Source organism: Colossoma macropomum, unplaced genomic scaffold (assembly GCF_904425465.1).
Source record: "Colossoma macropomum unplaced genomic scaffold, Colossoma_macropomum, whole genome shotgun sequence".
In the NCBI taxonomy this organism is placed as follows: Eukaryota; Metazoa; Chordata; class Actinopteri; order Characiformes; family Serrasalmidae; genus Colossoma; species Colossoma macropomum.
In genome coordinates, this window is record NW_023494801.1 from 11,866,623 (window position 1) to 11,888,926 (window position 22,304).

The 22,304-nt window shown below is 40.7% G+C and overlaps 2 protein-coding genes across 3 annotated transcripts; both read right to left on the bottom strand.

The window, feature by feature from the left end:
* Window positions 1-750: 750 nt before the first annotated feature.
* On the bottom strand, window positions 751-10,604 carry nlk1 (nemo-like kinase, type 1). Its single transcript, XM_036589337.1, has 11 exons — window positions 8,986-10,604; window positions 7,759-7,888; window positions 7,142-7,197; window positions 6,817-6,923; window positions 6,079-6,164; window positions 5,761-5,970; window positions 4,698-4,799; window positions 3,307-3,393; window positions 1,838-2,036; window positions 1,356-1,449; window positions 751-996 (listed from the first exon to the last, which is right to left on the bottom strand). Exons 1-11 carry the CDS (start codon window positions 9,297-9,299, stop codon window positions 948-950), a joined length of 1,434 nt encoding a protein of 477 aa, XP_036445230.1. The 5' UTR covers window positions 9,300-10,604; the 3' UTR covers window positions 751-947.
* Window positions 10,605-11,127: 523 nt separating this feature from the next.
* LOC118820970 (vascular endothelial zinc finger 1) lies at window positions 11,128-21,689 on the bottom strand. 2 transcript variants are annotated; one of them, XM_036589335.1, is made up of 8 exons: window positions 20,533-21,689; window positions 20,249-20,399; window positions 18,916-19,289; window positions 17,062-17,417; window positions 15,190-15,253; window positions 14,142-14,313; window positions 12,787-13,199; window positions 11,128-11,749 (listed from the first exon to the last, which is right to left on the bottom strand). In XM_036589335.1, exons 1-7 carry the CDS (start codon window positions 20,563-20,565, stop codon window positions 12,880-12,882), a joined length of 1,470 nt encoding a protein of 489 aa, XP_036445228.1. In that variant the 5' UTR covers window positions 20,566-21,689; the 3' UTR covers window positions 11,128-11,749; window positions 12,787-12,879. The 2 variants fall into 2 exon arrangements, with proteins under 2 accessions (XP_036445228.1, XP_036445229.1); XM_036589336.1 differs by lacking the exon at window positions 20,533-21,689 and having other exon boundaries at window positions 19,447-20,332.
* Between the last annotated feature and the right edge of the window lie 615 nt (window positions 21,690-22,304).

Sequence of the window (22,304 nt, forward strand, 5' to 3'; positions counted from 1 at the left end):
AGGCAAATGAACAGTACAATTAACAATAATGTTAAACTAAAAAGACATAAAAACTAAAATTCTTTGAAACGGCATTGCAGTTAAGTGAACTATGCACTTCCTTACCCGGAGGTCACTAAGGAGACACATCCTCATTTAAAGAGAAAGCAAAGCCCACATGCTTTCGGATGTGCTCTCAGGATTGCAGACACTGTTTCCCTCAATTACGGTACTCAATCTGTATCCTAAACTTAACAAGTGGCAAAGTCAGGTAAAAACTGTGGCATTGCGAGTATAAAAGCAACTACAGTGCAGTAGAACATAAAAGAAAGCAAAAACAAAGACTTTCAAAGCATAATGCTAAGCAGAAACCACCCAACGTTTGAAAGACTGGTGGTTTAGACTAAACAACCTAAAGGAAGAGCTTAAGTGAAGAGGGATGGTGATAGGAACATGAACTACTTACCCAAGAACCTCTACATGAACACACAACATAGCAAAGACTCTCAGAGAATGAAGGAACAGTGAGAAGTTTCTGAATGGCAGTTGGAGCCCACAAAATACTAAAACCTCCCATCCCCAGATATTGGTATTGCACAACACTGAGGGACTTCTTTAACACAAACGTGTCATTTTCATCAGAACTGTTTTTGTGTTCAATCCACGAAAAGTTTTTTTTTTCTTTACAAATTCATTATTTTCATAATCCTCAGTATAAAAATGTTCTCAGCAGCATATTTTAATTGTCACTTGGAAATATTGTCTTCAAAACCGGGTACTGTAGTTCTTTTCTTTGAGTTGTTTTTTAGTTTTTTTTTCCTTTTTGGATGATGTTAGGATGTTCCTGTGTTGAAGCCTAGTCTTTCAGACCCATATCATCCAGCCACAACCAAATGCAACCCATCAGTCAACTCAAGCACATGTTCCTATGGTGAACTACTCCTTCTATTTTAATCAGATTCTTCATTTCATCTCTCTTCTTTACGGGATACTTTTGAGGAATGCCAAGCAGTGGATCTGAGAAAGAGAGAATAAACAGACATGCTTAAAGTGCAGTCAAGCAACCTAATGTCAAATAGAAAATGTTTACAAAAGGGAGGAAAAGCTGTCCAATTGCCCTCTTACTGTTTGCGTTCAAATCATAGATTAATGCAGGTTATGCACATTACAGCTGGTACAATGTAGTACAATGTCACCCCCATGTTCAGTTATACTTGGCACTATATCAAGGATCATTAACTAACTGACAGTTAAAGACTACAGGACTACAAAGTCTGTTTTAATTCATAGAAAAATTCTGTTTTAAACACAACCAGCAGATGGCATATATCTGCACTTTCTCCCCATCCATGTTCCCTCGTTACGCTCTTCCTCACCTAATGAAGGTTTTGAAGGCCGCACTCTGGGGGTTAATGCACAAGGGCACTCGTTTGCCCTGCTGGTGCTCTGTGATGAAACGATGGATAAGCTCTGAGAGAAAAAGAGTGAAAACAGACCCATGAACATTAACAACAAAAACATAAAATGCTCTCATGTAAAGGGCAAAGAATTTGTCTGCTCCCTTCACCTCAAGTGTTAATCCCTTCACATTCTTCCTGTGTACACATGCATTGAGAGGTTTTATACGCATTCAAAAATGATGGTTAATTAGTTCATCTCAAACACTACATTTATCGTGCACTTTGATTAACAGGGTTCTGTTGCCCCAGCAAAACTCAAGTTAAAATGGCAGATTGGAGTAGTACAGTCAGCATTACACCAGATTTTGTTCAGCATGGGGGGTGTACATGTATAACAACTATGGGTAAGAACCACAAAAATAAAGAGAAAGCAAAAAGATACAAAGAGGGCCAGTCACCTTTGCCCTGCCAGACAGAGAGCATGCTCTCCTCGTAGCTGTGGCTGAACGGCCGCTCGGCGGGTGGTTCAAAGTCTCGGGTGTAAACCCTGCCGCTGGGAACCGAGTAACAACACTGACACATGCAGGTGTGGTATCTCAAACGGCCCTCATCCAGGTACGGGTGAGAGAGAGCGTCACTGCCCGAGATCCGCTTAGCCTGCACGCACAAACACACGTTATTTACACATAAACAAACTATTACACAGCATTTTATGATCAAAGAGGATTCGTATTTTCAAAGACAAAGCCAGCAGCTTCATATAGACTGTGGGACGTCTATTGTACTATACTGTAACTTTTGAATTGACAAATATTTGTGATGTTTTGACATATGTTAAGCATTTCTAGTTGCAGTTAATTAACAGCAGAACTTAAAAATAAATACAAAAATCAGGATCAACAACAAAACTTTTTTGGGGGATTGCAAGGTTAGAGGGCATCTAACCCACTCAGAGAGAGAGTAAGGCCAAATATGCTCTCATGGATTCCTGGCCACGAATGGCTGTGGCATCACTGGGGGTGCTGCTTAGACAGCTGTGCCACTCAGGAGCCCCTTGCTCCAATTTATTTCTTTGATTTTAGCTGACCTGTAATTTTACGAGGTAAACTATGTTAGGCAGGTAAGTGCACTCAACGTATTTGAATGCTGCAGCTACACCTATACACCCAAATGTCACAGAATAATTATGAATAATGGACTGCTCCGAATTACTTCTGATATAATACTCTTTCCTCCAACTTTTAATTTAAATATGCAATACATTTTTTTATTTACAAATTTAAATTCAAGTTTCACCCATTAAATACCAACGAATAGGCGTTCAGTGTTGCACAGTTGGTAATACTGGTAATACCACTGCCCCCAAAGCAACACGTTAGGATTCGATCCACCACACTGGTAGAGACACCATTCTACACCAATAAAACACCTCGGGCAAGACACGTAACACAATATTTCTCAGTAACTTGTTTACAATTTAAAATTTACTCTGGATAAGATTGTTGACCAAATGAGTAAATGTAAATAAATAGTTGCTTTTATTGATTTTCTGAGGCTAATAAAAAAATAAATTTAGCTCTGAAAAAAATGGAATCAGAATAAGCTACAAAAATCCAAGACTGCTGCATCCCTAATATTCAGCAACATCATAACATTTATGATCAAAAGAGAACAGCCACTTTTACCAATGTTTTCAACGACTAATAATGAGCATCACATAAATGTTATTTTATTGGACTACATGAGAATGTTTGCGTTAGCATACTACATGAACTAAAACATCATTTTAATTGCAATCAACTTCAAACTCTGGTACTGACAATGATGGCTCTGATGCCCATTTCCCCACAAGACCCAATGACTCACAAATATGAAGAATGCCATCAGCACAGAAGCTGGTGATAATGAGGGGTGCGTGTTTACTCACTGGATCAAAGACCAGCATGCGGCACAGAAGATGAACAGCCTCATGGGTAGCCGCGTCTGACAGCATATACAGAACAGAGAGTGAGGGCTACAAGAGAGTGAGAGAAGGAATTAAAAAGTGAATAGTAGCAAACAATAAGTCAGTGTCATTCTCAATAAGTTGCATGAAGTTATTGAGCTGCTTGAGGTTCTCACAAATATTTCGACTATCTAAAATGTTCAGCAAGAACATGGAATCTGTAAAAATCACAATCTGTAAAATAATCAATACCCTAGGAGCAAAAACAGTCAAAAGTTCAGGTTTTTCTGCAATACTTTCTGAAAACACATTCAGAAAAAAAAAAAACTGTGTTTAGATCTTAAACACTGAAATTCATTTGATTTTATGTCAACTAAACACTAATGTGTTTTAAAGGGGCATAAACCCAGCCAGTGTCATGTCATGCAATGTGCTGTAGCACAGCCTAATTGGCTTGACAGAATTCAAGTTGTTTTTAAGATCTTTTATTTTTTATTTTTTATGAATGTTCTCTCGCTACAATACTCTCTACAATATGCATTGCATGACGCACCCACATAGTAATAAATAAATGCATTGATGTTGAGGCCAATAAATACTGCGACATAATGTGACATTCTGTTTCCTAGCAGTAATGTTAGCCATCTGGCTTTCTTCTGCAATAGCCAGCTAGTGGGGCACAGACAAAAAAAATCCTACACATTTCAAAACAGACTGCCACCAAAAATCAACGGTTTTTCAAAGGTTTCTCCCACGTTTGAGACACATCATAAGCCTTTAAATCTGAAAATCTCACTCTATAGACTACTGCAGCACCACTGTAGGAGGAGAATAGGGATGTTTACAATGGATGTAGCACTGATTTCAATTTTTGGCCAGAGTTGTTCCTTTAAAGGCATCTCAGAGAAAGATTTTTATTCACAGTGTAGGTTATAAGATTCGCTTGGGCCAATGTTTGTTTTCACAAATACTTTTTAACCAAAACATACACTCTCAATGGGCTAATTATTAAAAGCGGCTAATAAAATCCACTTAGTCCAGGGATCTGGAAAACCAGCCCAATGTGTGATGCACAGCTAGTGTCTGGCTTAGCTAACTTGGCCCCTTGCCACTTTCTGTTCCCCAGACATGGTCTTAATTTTATACTGCCAGCACCAGCACAGAAAACTTCACGATTTACTGCTCAGTTTATAGCTCTGCCCACAGAACAGAAAAACATTTAGGTGCCTAAGAACCTCCAATCTAATCACAGGCAAAGGCATCACAACAGCAAATGGTTACAGTGGTATACGGCTCCTGTGCGGCCTAGGTAACAGCAAAGCAGATTAGAAAAACATTTTGCAAAGTAGATTACTGAAAGCAAGACATATTACCGGTTTGTGAGGTCCTCTTAGAATGTGTGCTCGAGCGCCCTCGCATGCAGATGCCATGGCAGACAGTGGAGGAGTGCCCAATAGATCAGTTATAAGATCCAACTAAAAACAGATAGCGAGAACAAAAGATGTGGGGGTGAAGAACAGAAACACAATTTCAGCAGGTTCCTTATTATACTTTAGATTTTTAATCGTGCCAGACCCATTCCCTAAATGAATTGCCCCTATTTGCTCTTTCAAACTCTTTATAAATGTAACATTTTCCCAGAGGCCCTCCCTTGATAACTACATTAGATAATACTAGAGCACTTAATGTGGATTTTGCTGCTAAACTCTACTTCGTTCATCTAATTTTGTCGACAAATGAAGTTAGTAATCAGAGACAAGCAGTGCACCCTGGTGCATAGTGACCAAGTGTATAATTAGGTCTTTGCTTTAAGTAGAATGGGGGAAAAAGTGTGTGTGAAACTACTGTCTAACTGTGCTGCACTTCAATACACTAAAAAAGAAAATCAGAAAAAGTGGTTAAAAACAGTGTATCGAAACTGAAAACTTCCCGCTGATATGCTCCACTATGTCTCATATCTTGAATTCTCAAACATAACACATTACTCACACATTAACCTCTTCAGAAAAAGCACCGCCAACAGAATGGGATGCATTTGAGCAGCCGCACATGAGCCTAAGGTCACAACTCAACGGCATGCATCAGTTAGAGGAGTACAAAGCTCGCCAGTATTGGGCTGTGGAGCTATGCAATTAAGTTCTCTGGAATGGCGGAGCTCCATCCAGTGCCCTCCGGATGAGCTGGGGCAGTGTTTGTGATGCAGATCCAATGCATTCAACATCGGTACCTGATCTCACTAATGCTCTTGTGGCCGAATGCAATTAAATCCTCATAGAAATGTTCCAACATCTAGCGTATAGCCTTCCCAGAAGAGCAGAGGCTGTTACTGCAGCAAAGGGAGACATACTCCCCATTAATACCCTTGATTTCAGAAGAAACCTTGGATGAGCAGGCGTCTACAACTTTGACATAATGCACACTTCCACAATGCACTACCTGTTGGATAGGGCTCTGAGCCTGGAAGAGGATGCGACGGCCCAGCAGCTCAGCGAAGATGCAGCCCACGGACCAGATGTCTATGGCTGGGCCGTAGTGCCGCGAACCCATCAGAACCTCCGGGGCCCTGTAGTACTGCGTCACCACTTCCTGGGTCATGTGACGGGTGGGGTCAGGCTCTTCTACTCGGGCCAATCCAAAGTCACAAATCTGATCAAATGAAAAAAGGAGTAGAGAAGGAAAAAAGGAAAGTGGTGAAAAAGACTGTAAATAAAAATTAATGATGAACTACCAGAACATTAATAAGCCAGTATGTACCTTGAGCAGGCAGTTGCTGTTGACCAGCAGGTTCCCTGGTTTGATGTCTCTGTGCAGAATACCAGCAGAGTGCAGGTATTTCAAGCCTGAAAAAGAGTAAAAGTAATTACGTCTCCCTAAGTCTTAATTTAAACAAATAGGTTAATAAATACAACACTGTTTCAAAGGTCTGTTAGGACATCTTAAAAATAAATCAACTGGTCACAATGATGAAGAAAGTCAGGCCTTTAAAGAACGAAGACAGAACACAGAAACTTCCTAGAACTGACTACATTATGCACATTATGACCATCAACACTACCATTCAAACGTTTGGAATCACTTTTCACACACACACACACACACACACACACACACACACACACACACACACACATACACACATATATATACATATATATATACATGAGATTCAGCAAGTATATTAATAGGTTCGTTCTCAATGTTACACAGCTCTCTCAATGGAATCGTCTACAGCTCTCAGCATTCTGAACACATCTATTTAGTAGCTAACTTTGACAAACGATTTGAAATCTATTAAACTGCAGAATATTAACATCATACATGCATTAGAATGGTATGTAGTATGCATCTGAAACAAAAGGCTAAAGTACTCCAGACTTGAACAATAAAGTACTTTCATAACCTCTTCTCTGAAGAGGCAAACACAGACACAAACAGGTCCAGCATGCTATTTTATATAAACCCAGCCCCACCCCAGGCTTCACTCTCACTCACCCCTGAGTATCTGGTAGAGGAACACTTTGATGTGGTCAGTGGTGAGAGGCTGAGGGGACACTATGACTTTGTGCAAGTCACTCTGCATCAGCTCCGTGATCACATATCTACAGTTCAACTACAGTTAAGCAACATATGTATCGCTATACAATATCCAGGTCATACAGCTGGAGTGACAGCAAAGGTGAATATGTTCCTTCTAACCTTAAATTACACAGTAAGTTCAAATATTTACAGCTATATGCTCACCTAAGCTTTCTGGTCTGGATACCTTTGGATATATAGGTTAGTTAAAGGTTAGTGACACTAAATGTGTAAAGGATACATCTCCTCAAAGCAGTCAATCTGTGGAGGCTGCAGAATGTCCAAAGCAGATAACACCTGCAAACACAAATCAACATGATCAAACTTCACCCACCAAAAGAATCAACCATGAACATCCACCAAACTGCGTTCTGTTGTTGGGCACATGTAATGAGAATGAATAGCAAAGCAAACATCTTTCACATCTATTCCACATCACACCATCCTAATATAAAATATGACTGCAGCTCTCAATGTTACAAGATATTTAGAGACCAGCTCCAGGTTTGAATGGAATACCATAGAGCAACTTCTGTTCATTTCAAAAACAGCAAATAATATGTCCTTTATAATAATAAATAATATGATAAATAATATGTCCTTTAAAAACACATGAAGGTGAATTTGTAGGCTGTGCAACATTAAAGGGACATGAATGTCTTTCCTGAACGTATGAAGGGTACTATGACTCAGGTGTGGGAATCTGTAGGCTATTTAACATGAAAGGGAGATCAATGTTTTTGCTGAACGTATGAAGGGTGTTATGACTCAGGCGTGAGAAACTGTAGGATGAGCAATGTGAAAGGACATAACATCCATCCCTCTATCCTTTCTACAACCTCTCAACCTGAAACTCACGTTGTCGTGTTTGAAGAAGCACAGCATCCGCAGCTCCCTGAAGACGCGCTTACAGGAGACTAAGTTCTGGAAGACATTGGGCATCTTCTTCAGGGCCACCTTCCGCCCGTCCCGAGGGTCTGTCACTGACCTGGTGGGAAGAGGCACATTACCAATGGTGAAAGTCCACATGATGAGGTATACAACATTAGAGTGTACTTACTTTAATAACCAGGTTAGGTGTTACTTGAGCGAGTCCATGATTGGGGTGCCATTTAGAGCTTGTAACTCTCAAAAATAAAATTTGATTTTTAAATCATTTGTCAAAAAGTCTAGGAAAACAGGCACCCAACTATTCAAAGAAAAATGCATTAACTTTAACATCTCAGAAACAATATATCTTTTTTTTCTACAAGGTTTCTTTGTAGACAAAGCTTAAAAGCAACATTGTTGTTTTTTTTGTATAAAATTAGCAAATACACAAAACGGTAACTAGCATACATGCTCACAGAAAAAGGACATTAATGACAAGCTAGTGCTTTACCTAAAATGTTTTAAAATTAATAATTTATTTTCACCCCATAATGTAATGTGTTTAACTTTCAAAGCGAACCATTGAGCCAAACTGCTTAATATCAATGAAAATAAATAAGATAAAACTTTTTCATATTTCCTTTTAGAATTTCAGGCGATGCAAACTCCTGTTGAACATGCGACTTTGGAAGAGTCCAAATATATCATAGAACTGAATATGTTCAGGTAATGTCAACACAAGTAAAATGTCCTTTTTTCCATAATCTATAATGCACTCTAGAAAAAGGACTGTTCTTCAAGGGTTCTTTAGTAAAGAAAATGGTTCTAATAGAGCCAAGAACAATCAAAGAACCATTTACAAGATCAGGGGGTCTTTGCATCTTGAAAACGTTCTTCAGATTGATGGATTTAAATGTGTTCTGACAATAGAAGAACGCTTTTTGGTGCTATATATAATCCTTTTTAAAGAGATTCTATATAAAACCATATACAACACATTCTCAATCAATCTGAAGAGCCATTTCACTACGAAAAAAACATTTAGGCAGAAAATAGTTATATATAGAACTCATGGTTATAAAGAGAACCATTCTCTTTACTAAAGAAACCTTGAAGAACAATATTTTATGAGTGTTAAATACTCAAGACATACTTAAAGCACGAGATGTTAACCTGAATCGTGGAATCACTCTCTTCACAAAAACCTGTACTCACCACACGACGCCGAAGGCTCCATAACCGATTGGTCGATCAGGCTCCATTTCAGCCGGACTCGGTACCTCACTGGCCGGGTTACTGTGAGGCTGCGGGACCGCGGCTCCTCCGCCTGTGCTTCCGCCGAGAGATGCCGGGTGTCTAGGAGTTCCTGCGGGCTGCTCCGGCCCAGCTGGGTTCTGGGTCGCGCTCAGGCCACTGGAGGTAGAGCCAGTCGTGCTGTTCACACAGAAATACTTGTGGCCTAACTCCGATCCAGGGAACAAGTTAACGTTACCACACACGGTTGGCCGAGCGGACCCATGGAATGCCATTCTATTAGAGCAAGCCAGCCGACGAATTGGTTTGGCGATGTGCAGCTATGCTTATTAATCCCATTAAAACGTAAAAAGTATTTTAGTAAATAAGATTAAGATGCGCGCACGTTAAGGCTCAAGCTCGCACTGAAAAGCAACCGATTTACGTAAACGCTGATGGATAAATCCAACCTGCTGGAACAGAGTCCTGGACACACAACTCGATTAGCTTAACCTAACTTAGCTAGCTAATGGGCTTGATGAGGTAGCTATGATTTTACTTGGACTAAATCATTACAGACGGCGTTTTCCGCTTGTATCCTGAAGCAAAAAAGACAAAATAATCTTAACGATATACAGACATCTAACGTTATTTGGTCAAACCCTGAACAGCAGTTTAGCCAAGTTAAGCTAGCTAGTCAGCTAATCACACCACCGTGCAACGACTGTAAAGTTCGTACAAATAACTAACTGCATGAAACTAGCACGATCAATACGTACTGAAATGCGTGCAGGTGAATACTTATTTGGCTTATTTTGCAGATAATGAGACGTCTGGGAGTCGATTCACTCCGCTCCGATCATCTTTGTTTGCTAGCTAACGTTAGCTGGCTCGCTACGGTCTTAGTAGCTACAACTAACAAACTAGCTCAGCAGGAAAGAAACGAAACCAGTCGTCAGCGGTAGGTTAGTTGACCTATCTCCTGCATCAGGGCTGTCTGACTAGCCAGCTACGTCTTACACTTCGACTTACTTTGCAGCTTCAGATTAGCTACAAGAAATCCCTGATATTTCGCTGAAGGAGGAAACTGATGAACCCCGGTCAATAGCAGCAGCACTTAGCTAGCCTAGGCTCCCACCAGCTGTTACCTAGCTAGGTTAGCCGGCTAATTAAACTGCAACGCGACCTATATATGTTGTTTATCGGGTCCTCTTCCGAAAAAAACATCGCAAGCCCCGGGTCTTCGGTAAATCAGTAGAGAGACAGCGAGTTTAAAACCTACAATCCACGAGACTTGGAGCAAACTGTTCCAACAAGGAAAGACTGAAAGGACTAGCTCCCTACAAGCTAACTAAGCTACAGATGTTTGCAAAGTTAGCTTTTAGCAAATTCGCTTCAAAGCAACTCCGCTGGTAGAGGCAGCACTGCAGCAGTCCGGCTTTAATCAGCCAAGAGAGGCGTTATGGATGCGTGTCGGCCGGTGTTCTCCATCGCTGTCGCAGTATTTCCCCTCAGTCCTGCTATGCCTTTCGCCTTCTCCTTTTCTGAAATCAGCTGTTTGAAACAGTGGCAGAAGGAGGAGTTGGGGAATGGATGCGAAGTGAAAAGGAGAGAATGGGGGAGGGTAGGACCACCGGCGTAAACAAGGCAGGAGGCGACGTTTAACCATTCACTGCCCATTCCTATCGTTGAGCGGTTTTTTGTGTTTGGGATACATTTCACGACATTAAATAGCAAAAGATAGCAGAGATCAGACGTGTACAGCGCAAAAACGGTCTAATTTCACAACGGCTCACCCCCTCTCCATTCAGCTCAGCATGTAACTGAACGGCGTAGCACAGAGTTTGTTAAAGTAAGTATAATTAGATGCAAGTTCGTCTTTTTGTACATTGATTAATTAGATATTATTACAGCGACAGCAACAAAGATTGGCGTTCAACAAGCTTCAACACAAACGTGGTCAAGGATAGAGCATTATGCAGCTTCTTAAGCAACATCAAACCTTGTTCACATCCTCGGTCAGAACCTTTAAAGATAAATCAACATCAATGAGAATTCTTGGAAATAAAAAATACTCAACGATAGTCCCTTATATCCACACGCATGAGAAACAATACAAGTAACTCCTCGTTGTACATTTCACTTTGAATGAACCTTTTACAGGCATCAGGAATTTATGACAGGAAATGGTACAGAATTTGATCCCCTATCACACAGTTGCAGAGATCATTCAGAGAGGCAGCTTAAATGTGTTGGAATACAATGTAAGGACCATGTAAAAAACCATTATACTACTTTTGCTCGAATAGTGGAGGCTGTTTAGATTTGGGAAGCTGCTTGATATCTAAAGACCATAATTAGCCTCAACATTCTAAGATCCTCGTCACCAGAGACATGTTATAATAAAATGGGACAACACTTAACAGCCTTCATTTCATTGGGAGCTCTCCATTGGGACACGCTTGACGTAATGAGATGACATCTCAACACCCAACACAGCAGTCCATTCAATCTTCATGGAACAGTCAGTCCATCTACTGGAGCGGATCAACCCTAAAAACGAATCCTTGCAAGACTGGTTAGAAGTCTGTGAGCTGTTGAAATGAGTGGATGACCTCTTGAATTTTTCTGCTCCAAAATCTTCAGCCTTGTTGATAAAAAGTCTGGCAAGCTATGAGGTGGCAAGGAAGGGGGGAGGGGGCAGAGTTTCTAATGTACCTTTTCCATTTGGCATCTTCATAATAGCCTAGTGGAAAGAGAAATAAAGGAATTAGTTATGTTACTGGGCAGTATTATATTTTCCAAACAATATTTTCCAAATGTATCACACTGTTAAGTTTGTGTTAATAAAGATGACAACTCCATGCTTCCTTAGTAAGGCTACTCTAGGCAAAAATAATGCATTACAAACTTTACACAGCTTGTTTGATTAGACAGTTCTGTTCTGCTTCTCTACTGATTTTTCAAAATTTTAGTATAATGAAATGGTTAAGATGTAAACAGTCATTCAGAGTGGTTTGGTGTGAAATGCTCTGTTCTAGAGAAACTAGAGTCAGAATTGTTCACAGTGCTGGTGACAGAAACCAGATGTCTGAGGAGTTATTGCCTCTAAAAGCATTAAACTCGAAGGTTATTACATGAAAAATGATTATGGATACGCTGTCTGATGTATCTGATATTGTTTCACTATAGTTTTGGAATAAGATTTTCATCTGATATGTATATTTTCAGATTAGTGGGGTGGAGAGGTGCAAGCAGGGCGTTCTAAGGCAAAAAAACATTTTTTTTTCCAGATTAATGCCGACTTTACCATTATACATCACATATGAAAATTCAGAAGACATGTAGATACACTGGTGGTTCTGAATAGTAAATTAAATGACTACATGTGTGCTGTAGACCTTGTGACCTCTGGTTCCCATCACCACCACTGTAAAGAAATCTAAGTCACTACGTTTCTCTACAATGAACCATTTGAAATCAAATCACTCTGAATGGCTTTGTTTACATTTCAACCTTTTAGCTATGCAGAAATTTTGAAAAATCTGTGAAGTTCCCCTTTAAAAATACACCAAAGAGAATCTTATAAAGTACTGTAAACACTAACAAGACAAAACAGTTTTCCAGAAATAACATTTTGTTGTTTATTTAGTTATTTATTTTGTGTGTTTGTCCAAAATCTGAAGCAACCCGAATATGATATACACTGGTAACTAAGCTAACTAGGTTTCCAAATAACTTAAACATGAGCATTTATCTGTGAAACACACAGGAAAACATTACCTGTTCCTATTCAAGTGTTCTGCATCCCTTTTATCACTCTTTTGAAAGCCCTGCCCCCTGCCCCCTCCCCATCCCTGCCCCAGTTGCCTGGGGCTAGCTGTGGCTCTGGGGAGCGATGCTGGAGCAGTCAGTTACCAGCAGGCCCACCGTTGCTGGAGGGCTGGAGACAGGAGTGGCGGTGGCCACCGTACCGCCTGCACTGCTGCTGATGGGGCTAGGTGCAGCAGGGTCCGTCTGGTTGGCATGTGTGGCCATGTGGCCCTGGAGCTGCGTGGGGGTCTTACAGTGAACTCCACATAGTTGGCACAACAACACACCACCGGGCCCCGTACCACGGCCCACGCTGCTCTCCTTCCACTCCTGCCCGTGGTGCTTCTGAGCATGGACACGCAGGTATGTCAGCGTGGTGAAACCTGAATAACAATAGGAAAAACAAAGCATATTAAATAATTTACTTAGAAATCCATAAATGTGGTCATTTAACTTCAAGGCACAACCATAACTTCATCCTTTTTTGCTGGGCAAAGACCTTTATATCACAAATTGGTCCCCTCTAATCTATTAGTTTTATCTAACATTTTAAGTGAGTATTTTGCAAGATGTTTTCAGCAAAATAGTGAGATGAGCATAGTGTTTTTATGAGCTGTTGCTAACCAAGAACATGAACAATGTTTATTTGTCCCCAATGAAAAAAGTTTGCAAATTAAAACTCCATTGTAGCTGGCTTAATGGCTTGTTGCTATTACTTAGCATTACTATCTGTTAAGGTTATTATAACTAAGCTCTCTTAGCAACTGTTTTCATAGTAGGGCTGAAGCTTCAGCCTCAAGGACACTGTAAGTAAAAATGTGGTGAAAAAAGGGTTAACAAGTTATGGCAAATCTAATTATTTCCAAAATTTAAGTATTAAATTAAATTAGTCAGTGGCGTTGCCATGCACTAGCTAGGTCTGCCCAAATCACACAATACTACCAAGCTAGGAGGGTGAAAGCTAGCATGTGCTTCCTCCGCTACACATGATGCATCACTGCATCTGTCTTGCCACTAACATAGCATCATTGGACAGCTCAATACGTTTGGGGGAGAACTGAGAACTGCCAATACTGTTACGTCAGCTAACAGACGGCCGCACTGGCTAATGTTGTGCTGAAGGTTGGGGAAGACGGAGAGCCACCCTGCCCACCCAGAGAGAGCTATCTTACTCTACTGGCCAAGTAGCCAATGCATGGGCCAATAATGAAGGAGATATTAATTAGAAAAAAGGCTAAAGAAAATGCAGGGAAACCACGAAGAAGAACATGTAAGAGTGGAAAGCAAAAAAAAATGAGAGCCATTGAAGTGGGACTGAAACTCACTGCGGTTGCACAGGTGGCAGACATGGTGCTGAGACTGGTTGTGGACCCTCATGTGATCTGTGATGTAAGCAGGAGAGAGCAGTTTGCCACAAATGTGGCAGGGAACTTTGTCTTCATGTCTGATCATATGAGCACGCAGCCGGTCCTTAGTGGCGAATGCAGATTCACATGTCTGCAAAAGGTAGGAGAGAGTTTCTTAGCCCCTCTCTTAGGTATATTGTAAATATTACCCCAATGTACTTAACACTCAGTTTCATTGTACTGCATCTCTTTCTGACTCTCAAATGCACATACACTACATATGAATCATTCCCTCAACAAATTTCAGGCATATATGGCTGCACAATATACACATAAAATGTAATGATATGGAAAGTAGTGAATGATAAAAAAAAAAAATGTAGTATCTTTGATTGGATGTAGAGCAACTTGCTGGTAAGTAGGAGTTTGTTTGGAATGTGTGATTAACCAATTTATTTGATTTTATTTGAAATTTATTTGAAATTTAAAGGGCATCACTGTAATCTTTAATTAAACAGCAAAAATGACAAAAATACAAAATCGAAAATAATATATGTATTTGGAGCAATTCTGTTAATGCTGTGATTTGCAATTTGTTCATCATGGAAACTCATGGTGATGACAATTCTCTATGCAGTCTTAGTCTACACATCCTGCACATTAACACTAAAGCAAACACATATGCCCTCAATAGCATAAACACAAACAGAAGTAAATGCAGTAGCACTCCTGACAAGTTTGACCTGCACTAAGAGACTCCATCTGGCTAATGCACTGCATTGAGAAGTCAGATGTTCTGGACATTCAGTAAACAAGACTGTGAAACAGAACAGGCAAACAGAGGGACATCAGAAAGGAATATCAAGACAGACATAAGAAGAAATAAAAAGAAATAAAGAGTGTTCAAGATGTTTGGCAGGCTGAAAAAGTAAAACCAGGCAAAAATAGCAATGGAGAAAGAGAAGGAATAGGGAAAAAGAGACATAGAGGGAAAAAATGACAGAGAGAAGGGAGGTGCTGGCATTACCGGACACTTGAAGGGCCTCTCTGTGGAGTGCACCTGCCGCACATGACTGTTAAGATGGTCAGGCCTGAAAGGGACAGAGAGGGCTTTACCCTTTGCATAATACACCACAGTACAGTACTTAATGAGGGTTTGGGGCGAAAAAAAAAAGTCAAGTGAAATTTATAAAGTAAGGACAGAAATTTCCCCTGTATGAATCCTATTAATGCTGGGTGATACATCATGTATACTGGTATATTAGTGCCACATGACACTACTGATTTTTATTTATAGTGAAATCTTTACCTGCAACGTATTGTGCTTTAGTTTTGTAACAACCATCCAAAATGCATAAAAGCTCTGTAGTGTTATGATAAAGCGCTGCTTGATTAACAGGAAATTAAGCAAATAGAACATTCCTGTAAATATTTCCATGTAATGGTTTAACTACCTTATCATCATACAAAAAGCAAAGAAAGAACAAAATCGTTTATTAAAACAAGCTATGTCAGGTTTGTAAGACATTTTTAGTGTAGAGTAGCAGAAAGCATAAAACATGAGTTCACTGACTTTATTAATGCAAAGAAAATATGTGACACTGTAATAATTCATAATAAATATTTACATTAAATGGTTTTAGTTTCTCACTATACTGGCAAGGTGGGGCAGAAAAACAGTCACAATGAGGTGAATGATATGGGTAAAACGCTAAACTCTTCTAACAGAACAGTAAGAAAAAATGCCCCTGAAAGTCAAAACCAGGGGGTAAATATTGCCTCTTCATAAAAAAAAAAAGTTCCTTTCCGACACTGGTCAGGGCAAAAGGAACTTTTGGGGTTGAGGAGCATGTGCATCCTTATGTGAAACCTCGTAAATAGAGCAAACAGATTATTTCTAATTGAGGTCATCGTGTATCGGTATGTATGTGTCTATGCATAAAGTGTAAGTGTGTCTAAATGTGAGTTATAGATGGAGATAAATACAGCATGGAGGTCATTTTTCCCTTGTCACATTGACCCATTTTCAGGCTCAAATTAGTAATCAGGGCATCTCTCGCCTGCTTTCAGTATAATGACAGCATTTTAAGCTCTCACTACAGGCAAACGTGAACAGTAGAGGACTCACTGTAGTGAGTCTGCCTCAAATAACAAGTGTGCGTAAATGCTTATGTTGATGCACATTTAGTTCTAATATTTAAAAAGCATGCATACTGAATGTACAAGTACAGATTTGGGATGAAAAATGCATTGATATAAAGATGGGGAATCAAGTGCTTCAAATTTGGAATGTTATAATCAATCATAACTGATTATAATTATATTATAATCACATGTATGGTGCTTATTTTTTGGTCAAAATCTTAGTTAAAACATTTCCCAATAACCTACAAATTCATCTCAAATAAGCTTTGCTGATCAATTTTAATAAAGATTTACCAATATGGAAACTGTGGGCCAATATCTGGATTACAAATACAGTTAAATGAATAAAATGCACATTTTTTTAGCTCTTTATACACACTATATGCTATTACAGAGTGTAATAAATGCATCAACAAATATCAGTCAAATCTAAACATCTGTCCAATGCTGAATTTTTTTTAAAAACAATTTTCTGCCAATACAAATATATTTCTGATATCACAGTGCATTTTTAGTTTTATTGTCTACATACCACTATAAATAGTTCCTGTCGTTACATTTGTGCATTCTGTGTACTTTTAAAAATAGTACACCAAAATAAATCAAACTATGCTGAAATGTGAAACAAGATGGACTGAATTATTTCCTGAAGAATCATAATCAAATCATTTTGAGGTAAGAGATTTATAGCTCTCCTATAAATATATTTACATTTCATTTTGAGTTTCAGCTACAGAGGTGAAAATACACTCACCGTGAGAAACCTTTGGCACAGTGAGGACACACGTATGGTTTCTCCACTCCTCCCTGATGGGATCTGACATGGTAGCTCATGCGGTCCTTCCTCTTAAAGCGTTGCTGGCAGATGGGACAGGAATACGGCTTCTCGTCCGAGTGGGACAGTCGGTGCCGATTCAGGTGGTAAACATCTCGGAATGCCTTCCCGCATGCCTCACATGCATGGTTCTTGCGGACGGGATTAGGGTTTGGGTTAGGGCTGGGGTTGGGATTGGGATTGGGGCTAGGAGTAGGGTGAGGGTTTGCAATTGGAATAGAGATTTGGATTGAGCTGGGAATGTTGGGGTTCTCTGTGTTGGTGGTCGGCGCAGCCTGGAAAAGATTTGGGTAGAGAGTCAGGATCCACTCACAGATTTTTTTTTTGTTAAGGAAAGAAAAATCTAATATAAAAAATAGCCTTGTTTTGACGCAATCGAACGTCACTGCCTGTGAAAGTCCAATCTATGGACTGAGTGAAGGTATGAGTCACTTGTTACACAAAAGTTGACACAGTGCCCTGATATTTGGGCTTATGGAGCTTTTGAAGTAGACTCATTTCTGCTGCACTGGTAGATAATGAGATGGTTATGCCAAGCCAGATACACACCTCATGCAACTACGCAAACGCAAATGACGATACCCGGGCAGCACATTGCACTGTGCTTGGCCTCTTGTACCAACTCACCATGTGTGCTTACGTTACTGTGCCAGTTATACAATTCAGTACATATAATGAAATATAATGTAAAACTAATTTTTCTCTCTCTTTTTTTAAATAATAAAAAGTTTGTAACATGTAGGCATTTTGAATGTTTTAAAAAATACAGTTCACTCTTCAGTCCATACAGTCCATATATGGAAACTAAAAGCAGCCTGTTTTAAATTCACTGTTTTTGTGGTGTCCCCAAAACCAATGCATTCACACATATTGCCTATTCAGCTTATAGCAATTCAGCCCCCATTTATTCATACTGAACTTTTAAGCAGTGTTTCAGCACAAACTGCTTTTTGAATGAGACATGATCTGTCTACAGACAATTATCAATAAAGATGTTTCATTTAAAACAACACGTTGCGCAGCCAAGTACTGAAAGTAAAAGCAGGCGGAGATGTACGCGGGTAGGACAGTGTTTAATGTTTATACCTCACAATTCTATTTGGTCAAACATAATCAAGTCAGCATATACAGACTTTGGTAGCAAATTTTGACTTTTTTGCCTCTGTTGTGCTAGCCTGTGTCTCCATCTACACTGGGGAAGTGGTTGTAATTGCGTATGTTTAAAACGTGCAAAAATCGCACAGTGTAGACCTGCAGGAATATGCCAAGGCAGAATGTTTAAAGCAGGGGTCCTGGAGGGCTGGTGTCCCGCACAGACTGGTGATCTACTTGCTCGCACACACCGATTATACTCATCTTAATTGGTTTAACTGATTTAGTGGGTGTGTTTGAGCAGGGTACACCTCCAAGCTATGCTGGACACCGGCCCTCTAGGACCGGAGTTGTGCACCCCTGGTTTACCATGACCTTTGTATCTGACTGCTATGGCGTCAACAACACTCCTCCATGTGAGTGGACTCTTGTTCACTGCCAGCTTGAGGCGTCTGTTCATTAGTGCAGCAGCGTACATTAAGCTTGTGTTACATGGTATCAGGTGGTATCGCATGTTGGTAGTGGTATCAAAATATGATACTTATTGTGTTTTGTGAAAATATCTTTAAGTACCATGATACGAGATTTTTGCTATGTCGCCATCCCTGACATGTATCAGAGTGGCAGCAAAGACGAGCAAAACATAATTGGAAAAAAAAAAAAGACATAAACCAGCCCAACCTGCACCATTGTCCCGGTAACCACTACAGCAGCGGGTAGAGGCTGGGGCACGGTCATGGCAACGGTTGCTGGAGTGATAGACACGGCAACCGTCTCCACTTGTTGGTTGGTGATTGCTGACTGGGGATGAGTCATGGGGTCTGTAGCCGTGGGGATTGTGGCAGGAATAGAGAGATGAAGAAGAGAGAGAGGGATGGTCTGCCTTTCCACCCGTGCGCCTGCCTTGGCCCCGTCCTTCTCTCTGGCCGCTCTGTCTTTCATTTTAACGCCCGTATGCACGGACTGATGACGCCGCAGGTTATAATTGTTCTTAAACTGCTTATTACATATGGAGCAAATATGAGCGGGCCGAGCAGGCCTAGTGACAGGTTTAACTGAAAAAGAGAGCGGAGAGAAGGGGAGAGAGAGAAAGAATAATGTGAATTAGAGCAGAAATAACAATAATTAACAGCAATTAAAAAATCAGAGCAGACAAACATGGTTATTTGAATTAGTAGTGGGTGATATGGCAAAAATAGGACATCATGATACCTGAAGACATTTCCATGATACATGATGTGTATCACAATATTTGGGTGTCCGGGTTTCCTCCCACAGTCCAAAGACATGCAGCCAGGAGAACTGGAGATGTTAAATTGGCCCTAGGTGTGGGTGGGTGGGTGAATGTGTATATCTGTGTGTCTGTCATGTGATAGATTGGCTGGCCAAGGTGTTGCCTGCCTTCCACCCAGTGAGCGCTGGGATAGGCTCCAGAACCCCCCGTGAGGATACCCAGGAGGATAAGTGGCTTAGAAAACGTGTGTATGTGTGTAGTGCCACATTTAAAAATACCATGAAAAACTATGAACACATTGATTTTGGTTCAGTGTTTAACATACTCTACTGCACTAAATACAACTGAACAAGACTAATTATGCTGTCCTTGTGACGAAACAGTCGGTCAGTGTTCTATAAGTACACTTTAAGACCATATGCACAATATCCATGAAAAGCATACAGTGGAGTAATGTATCACTATAATGGTAAAATGTTGTCATATTGCTCACCCCTAATTGAAATACAACACTAAAATACTTGCATGTCCAGTCTCTCTGCCCTTAAACACTCCTCATTAAAAAATGCTAGCAGACTGACCGGAGGCATAGTCAGAATATATCATGTATATTATGTGTTACTAATGCATGTCCCAAAAGCATTACCTACCTATCTCTGCCCAACAACCTCAGACAAGATAGCACAACTAGAGGGCAGAGCAGGGAAGAGGATGGTGACCTCCACTGCCCCCCCTCTTTCTGCCCGCTCCTCCCAGCCCGTTTCCCTGCCCCTCCCTCACCTGGCTCCGGCTCCTCGCTCAGCGCCGCTGTGTCCACTGTGGACGGGGGCGGGGCTATGTGCTCAGTGGGTGGCTCCTGGGGCGGATCCGTGAGTTCCGGAAGAAGATCCGATTGGAGGGTCGTCTCAGTTTGGGATTGCGAAGGCGGAGTCTGTAGAAGGAAGGTGCAAAAAAAAAAAACAAATTTTTTATCGGGTTTTCCCTCTTTTGGTGGGGAAAACTCAGGAGAGAAGGGCATTCCAGTGCTCAACACGCTCACAAGAACAATTCTCCGTTTCACTTACCTGAAAGAGAAAATTGCTCCAAGCTGCATCCATCTTGAGGGCCGATGACGTTTTGATGGTAATTAAAAATAATAAACTGAGGTACAGTACGACCAGAAAGACCTCCCTTTAGACCCCTAATTACAGTCAGTGATCTAACAGTTCACCTGATTTGTGCTTTTACAATGCAGACTTTACAAAGACTAATGACACAAACAGCGACGGAGTATCAAAAATGCTTTGATAAGAAAAAAGAAATTGCACGTTCCAGTGACGTCAATTAAGTCATTTACTACACGTAACTGCCATAAAAAACCACGATATTGAAAAATATCTGCTGAAAAAAAGTATATTCATAATATTAAACAGCTGTCAAAGTCTTCATTTTCGATATCGCAGGTTAAAAAGAACAGTCATATTTTTCATGCTTTCAGACATTACATGTAAGTTATATAAATATATTTTTACTGGAATGGTGTTTTTTATAAATTAGACAGCTGTGTGCACCAGTTCATGCAAAAGAAAAAAAAAATAACACAGCGTTGAAAACTGAGAGTTGGATGTTGTTTTTTGTAGTCAGCGGTGGCTCGGCCCGTTTGCTGAGGGAGAAACAGCCCGTGTTACTGAGAGCTTCTCCATGCGGGCCTGAGCGCGGCAGAAAGCCTCGGTGTCGCGTTAAATCTCATCCCGGCGTGGCGAGCGCTTCACCGGCCGCAGTCCATGGCTCCGCCTCGGCGTTTCAATCGAGAGGATGACATCTTTTCTTTTTTTTCCCTCTCTCTCTTCCTTCCTGTATCGCTCTCCCTCCCACCCTCGCTCTTTCTTCCTTTTCTTTTTTTACGCCGTCTTCTCTGCCCCGCTGTCTCTCTCTCCCCCACCGCCGTGTCCCCCTTGTTTTAAAGGGATAGTATTTGGAGTGAACTCCCCCCTCTCCGTCCTCGTCCCCTCCTCCATCCGACGAGCTTTTTTCCCGAGCGGTGTCGTCCTCCTCTCTCCCCCCTCCCTCCAACGAGCTTTGGCCGACGCAAAATGTCGAACAGAATCACGACGGATAAATATAAAACACAATCTACCCTTTTCAGATATTAAAAACAGACCTGCTCGCCCAGCGCACGACAGCTGGACGCTCGGGCTGAAGAAAAAAATCCGGCTGTGAAAAAATGTCGCAGGTCCTTAAAGGTAACGACTCACTCAGACGGCCCAGACACAAACGCTGCTAATACGTTAGATGTCCAAAAGTTTGTAGACACCCAGCATTTCTACTGAAATCAACGAGTTTTAAAAGATCGTTTCCCTCTTTGCTGCAGTAACAGGCTCTACTCTTCTGGGAGGGCTTTACACTCCAGCTACACTGCTGTGAGAAATTGGTTACGTTCAACCACAAGAGCATTAGTGAGGTCAGGTGCTGATGTTGGATGATTAGTTCTAGATCGCAAAAGCCACTTTAACTCGTCCCAAAGGTATTGGATGGAACTCAATCACTCCACAAAACGCAGCTTCCTTTGCAGGAGTGGGGGGTGGCTTTATACTCCTCTAGCTCACAGCTGGAATTGGGCATGGTGACCTTAGGGTCATGTGTGGCTGCTCCAGAGGTTCCTCATCTATTGCTATACTTTGCTATACAGGTCATATGTGTGTGTAAACGGACACTTGGGTCACTTTTTAAGAGTCCATATTCTGCATTTTTCACTCATGTTGTATTTTCACCATAAAGTTTTCATGGTTTTGTGTACCAAAAAGTCATAATCAATTTTTTTTACATAATCATTTTACAACCTCTCTTAATCACTTAG